General features: G+C 40.7%; 1 protein-coding gene across 1 annotated transcript in view; it reads right to left on the reverse strand.

The window, feature by feature from the left end:
- LOC124405872 (neo-calmodulin-like) overlaps window positions 1-4,795 on the reverse strand; it is a 95,593-nt gene extending 90,798 nt beyond the window's left edge. Inside the window, exon 1 of the mRNA XM_046881136.1 lies at window positions 4,666-4,795. Coding sequence (XP_046737092.1) covers window positions 4,666-4,704 — 39 coding nt within the window. The 5' untranslated portion in view covers window positions 4,705-4,795. The remainder of the gene's footprint in view (window positions 1-4,665) is intronic.
- Between the last annotated feature and the right edge of the window lie 1,205 nt (window positions 4,796-6,000).

Consider the following 6,000-nt stretch of genomic DNA (forward strand, 5'->3'; position numbering starts at 1 on the left):
CGCCACGGTATATTACCTCTGCAGCTCATGTTACAGTTTTCTTTACTCGGAGGCATGGTTTCACGCCGCTATGCTTTCACTTGGTGAAAAATTATCACCCATTTGCGATGGCACGTTTTAGATGGATATCCATCCAACCCTGAACGCGGGCGTCAGAGATATCTACAACCATTTTTTTTTTTGCATTTTCAACGGGTCTGGAATCTAGTTTGCGATGTAGAAAATCCGTGATCCCTCATCGAGAGGAATTTTTAGGTGCGATCACCGCACAGTTCTTTACTGATTACATTGTTCACCATGACAGAAAAGTATAGTGCTGGCTACTAAATGAAGATTAGTTTTTTAACTGTAGCCCGAAAAACTCGTGTCTGTAATAGTTTTTTATTTTTTTGATTATTTTTACTGTACTATATTTTTTTGAAACTATCATTTGACGTTCTGAAATTGATGTTCAGACCTTATTTAAATAAAAAAAATACAGAAATCTAAACACACAGATTTTGCGTTCCAATTACAGATGATGTAGTATTTACAACTATAATCGAACAAAATAGTTACTTGTACCTTGTTTTTTTGTAATGCCATTAGTGTTCAAACATTTGTTGTAACGTTATTTATTTTACTGAAAATTTTCAGCTCCTACAGCAACTGGAATTCTTCTCAATACAGTTATATACTTAATTCCATATCCCACAGTAAGGATTTTTCTTACTTTCCACATCCCAACGCGCATATGTTGTCGACGTTTTTTACCCGCATCTCCAGACATCGAAAAAAAGGGTCGGGAGAGACTGAAAGATAAATAGATGTAGGATTGTTTTTTCACCCTGCCCAGCAAGAGCTTCAAGTTCTCCCAGAGCTAAGATTCTTTTGAGAATTGGAAAGGCAAAGAACTTATAATCTGCAGACTCAATGTAGATTTTGCAAATATATTTCAACTAACATATTCTACTTGTTCCTAATCTATCAAAGCATAGTACAAAGTTATATGATTATAAATTTCCATCGAACAGTCAAATTCAACGGATCGCGATCAATCAATTTTCATTGACATGTCCAGTATGCGACTCTGATCATCTGTAATTTTCAATCACTGTCCCGAGAGCCAGAAATTATAAATTACGGTGTAAAATTTCTCTAGATATATCAATTGTAAAGAAAATAAATACAGCTTCTTAAAAAATTCCACGTTGTAAAATACAACCACTAGAGGACAGAGTGAAAATGGGATATAAAAAGCGGAGGAATGAGAAAAAGTAGAGGGCACAATAGAGTGCACGTTATACTATATACCATATGTTATGTACATATACCTACGCGTTGGCCTGGAATTTCGAGGGTTTTATTGCGGTTTGGAATGCGCAAGCTTTAGCTCGAGAAAAGCTTGGGGAAAATTAAGTTTTATTTACGCGGTGGAAACGCGGTGAAACGATCGCCGAGATAAATGAATAGGCAACGAAACGTGTTTTCGTTCCTTACCCGCGAAAAAAACGTAGGTACATCTACATCTGCGGTATTTACCCGGTATAATCACGAGAGCAAATATGTTCAATAATATTCGATATGCGAGCGGTGAACAAAACGACCAGCAAACAAGTCGTGATACCTGTACGTATATTTCAGGCACAGCTGATAACCGCAGTACGAATTCGGGATTTGGGAGACCCGAAGGCGAAACGAAAACAAGAGAGGGTACAAAAACCGGAAAACCCATTCTTTATACCGTGAACACTGCTACGTATAAGCCATGCGGAAACGACATGTATAATTTGGAATTCAAATCGAGTTTCCTATGTCGCGTTTCCGCCTACCGATTCGGAGTAGAAGAGAAAAGGCGTAATACAGTAAATTGTTATTATTAGGAAAAAAATGGACGCATTTGTTACATGCTTCTTAAGAAAAACTCGATGTCGTGGAATGGAATTGAGTCGAAATGCGACGATCGGTGAGTAAGAGTTCGACAATATTCGATACAGGAAAATAAAAACTGGGAAGCGACTAAGAGAGAAATATGACGGAAGAAATTCACTATCGTAATAGACAGTTACCCGGAGTTCGATGTCAGGCTTATAAATTTGAGAGGAGCTTCGACGGTCGCGTTTCCAGGCACGCATTTGTTGTCTGCTGACTCGATATACGTTTCGGAAAAGTAAAGTAGAGGAAAAAACCACACCGAAGCACTCCCAATAATTTCTTTACCAACCCGTTATACGAATACGTGCCATTTCAATTGAATTGACGAATTCATCGATTTCAATTCTGCGTAAACATGTGTGCCAAAATTTGGGAAAGACTACATCGCGCGAAGTGCTGGGACACCATACAAAAGCGTTATTCACACCTTGCTTACCTTCACCCTCGTGCCCTCCAATATTCAAGCCAACACTCTGCATTAATCGTAGAGTGAGAGAAAAAACCAAACTAATTTCCGAGACACAATGAAACGCTGTTACGTATTTTCTCAACTGTCTAAATGCTCGCTTTTGTCGGCGGTTCAATCGCGCGAGATTGCAGCACGTATTTACAAGGTAATGGCTTCACCTGCCCTCTGCACACACGTCTTTGAAGGTGCGATGTGTGCCCGCCTAATAATTGTTACTTGGAACTGTTACGGACTGTTGCAGCGCACCGCAAGGGCTGCTACATCAACGCTTCGTCTATAGGAACCAACCCTTGTTACCGAATCCAATTTGCACGAAATGCACTTTTCAGGTAATTCCAACTCCGAAAAGCACCTTAAAAATTTTCCTTCTTTTTTCCGTCAGTGTAAATTGGCAGACTGGTTCTTTGTTCAGAAACCATTACAACAAAATTGCGATACAGTTGAGGCTGAAGAAGTGAATAAAATATATAAAAATGTTTTCAACTGGTTGGAATCGCCGGAGGGCAACAAATGCTGCCTATAAACGATTAATCAAATCAGCCGAAGGCGGCTAATTAACGCAAGGCGTCAAAACTCTGTCAACATTTGCTTATTCGCCTCAACTTCAAGTCACGCGCGCGGCAGCGAAATTCCGTCGCATACGGAGAACCGTAATGAGTCAAGTAATTTTCAAAGGTAACCCTACAATTTTGCACCATTCTTTGTAGGCAGCTCATCATCGGAGGGGTGGGTAAGTACAACCAACTCAATTCGATTAAACAAGTTGCCTGAAAAGTTGAACCGTAAATATGATCCTCTTAGATTGCGGAAGAAATTTTCGATTGGGTTTCACTTTTTTTAGTCAATGCTGAAAGTTGAAACTTGAGGACAGAATTGCTAATGACAAGTTCGGCACTGTTTCACTGGCAAAAAAAATTGTCATCGGAAAGTGATGGAAAGTAGTGGAAAGTTTTTCAAGTTTAGTGGAAACCCTTGTAAACTATCAATTCTCTTCAAGGTCACATCTTCGATCCTCGTGCGCATGCAGGGGAAAAAAGCAAAAGGCGAAAAAAACTTGTTCATTTCAGACTGGGCGGTACCACGGCTTTCGATATATTTTCGCGAGAAGTTTTCAGTTGGTTGACACAAAGGTTTCCGTCCGCTTGCTGACCCGGGTTATCTCTAGCTTTATGAATATACCAAACCCGCGAGTCTCGGTGATTTTTGAATTAGGTTATGCAAATTTCAAATTGCCGGGTCACACTCGAAAGCCTTACGCGCGTATCCCAGCTTGTAGCATCTGCACGGCACGTCTGCACGTATAAACATGTAAGCGTTTGCCTTTCTTTACATAGATAAATGATCAAGGACACATGTACCTACATAAGATGCAAATCTGAGTAAAGTATATAGTTTGCAGGCGGGTAGAAATGACGCTCAGGATTAAAGCTGGGGAAATATAGGGAAAGGTCCAATCTTCACGGGTCAGTATCAAGCAGATTTCCATTTTTCGCGCTTTTGTATAGGATGGCAAAGTTGACAGTAGCAAAATTGAAAAACTACCTTATCTTATTCTATTCCATAGCTGATTCAAGTAATTAATGCATATCGCGATTGGGAAATGCTTAATTGTCATCCAAGTTTCGGTGAGATCCAATCTTCACTTATATGAGAAATAAGTATAGTTGCTTATTCAATATCACTGATCGTAAATGAGCGCATGAAGAAACGTGTTGATCTTCAGTCAACTCAAGCGCTTGGTCGTAATTGGAAAAATTTATTGATCAACGAAGCAGTGTAATTTAGCGAAGAAAGCGAATTTTTCAGTGATTAAGTTGCAATTTTAGACCTTCATGACTTCGAATAATTTTTGCTTTTTATTTTCAAATAATTGTGGATCCATGATCCTAGCCAGCCGAATGAAAGCTTCTGCGTGCATTTAAATTCAAACGTACGTGGAATTCAACCGACTTGAAACGGTTCTCGATTACCTGACGCAGTTTTCGACTAATTCAAATTTCATTTCCCTTCCGTTACTTCGTCACAAGTTACAATCGTCGCCATTGAGAGAAGATCCACATGCTTCGTTTAGCAAAGTCGTTTTATCCCCCAGATGACTTACATTGACAACCAAAGTAGACGAAAAGACATTTTTTAAGGACAAGCAGATCGGCAGTAAAACAATATCTGCACTAACTTCGAAGCGAAATAATTGCGGTCGCGCTTGCATGATTGCATGTACGAGCGCCTTGGGCTGTAAGTAAAAAGCTTGAAACATCGATAACATTTTAATTAAAACTTACCCGACGCATAACGCGAAGCGAAAACGAAGATGTCTTCATTTTGGTTGTAATCCTGGTAAACTGGAATACTTTATAAACACGGCGCCTGTTGCTTATCTAGTACCAAAGAGTCTGGTTATAGTTCTGAGACTGATCTTATATCCGTGAAAAATCTCCCGCGTTATTTAGTAAAGAGAAATGCTTTCTATATAATTGGTAACTAATAACCAGCGGAGAATTTGTTCAATAAAAAGGAATCGAGTCGACTCGGAGTAATCGAGCTTTCGGACTAATTTCCGGATCCCTTCTTCCTCGACCTCACTACAGGCGGTCGAACAGCTTCCTGCGGCGCGGTTATGGCTGCCCTTTTAATGCCCCCTGACCACCGATCGCCTTGCTGCCACCTTGATCGCTGGAATAAAAGCTCGGCTCTCCAGTTCGCGACGTTATTCACCAACCAAAGACGAAATGAAGAGGAGAAAAATCGAGATGCACGGGTGTAGACGCGACTACCAGGCGTCTGATGCTCCACAGCCGGCGGCTTCCACACTCCTTGGGAGCGGACCTCCCGTCGTCGCCGAGCTTTCGCGCACGCTCACCACCTCCCAGGACCGTTGTCAGGGCCGAGCTTACGAGCACAAGGGCCACCGTTAGTCATCCATAATTATTCCGAGGTGAGAGATAATTATCGACCACGTTTCACCGATGACATCTCCTATAAATACTTGAGAGAAATCGATATTGCATCAGTGTCTATGATTTCGGAATCACTGTGCAAAGTCCTTCTGAAGATGGCTTAGCAAGGATACCATCTTGCCTGTGATGCGTTATCTTCGAGGATTGGTATACTCAATTAGACTCGATACTAGAGCAATTTATTGCTACTTATACAGCGTGCCTTATAGGTATAGACACACGGTGGGATATCAGTTTTGCGCAATAAAGAGCCCGTAAGTTTTGGATCAACGGAGTTCTTGGTTTAGAAAATATGCAGTCATTGACTATGTACTTTTACCTTGAAATGACCTTGTTCTCATCGGATTTTCTCCTATAAAGAAAATGTATGAATTTTAAATAGGTACGATGTATACAGTATTTCGGTGAACCCAGTCTGCCAGCCAGTCATTTTTTTTACACCCAACTTCATCAAGATCGCTCAAAACCTAGATAGATTAGCCACCATATACCAACGCTTCGTGCTCAAGTAATTCATACCGCGTGGAGCTGCTCTCTCAACTTGGTATTTAAATAATGGTTAAAGTTAGTTGGCGGCAGCTATATTTCTACTGTGAATTCGTCCCCTCGACGACGGTGAAAGGTCTCGAGGCTCTGTTTGACCTCGCGAAGTTTTAACTT

This window comes from Diprion similis, chromosome 4 (genome assembly GCF_021155765.1).
Source record: "Diprion similis isolate iyDipSimi1 chromosome 4, iyDipSimi1.1, whole genome shotgun sequence".
NCBI classification, from domain to species: Eukaryota; Metazoa; Arthropoda; class Insecta; order Hymenoptera; family Diprionidae; genus Diprion; species Diprion similis.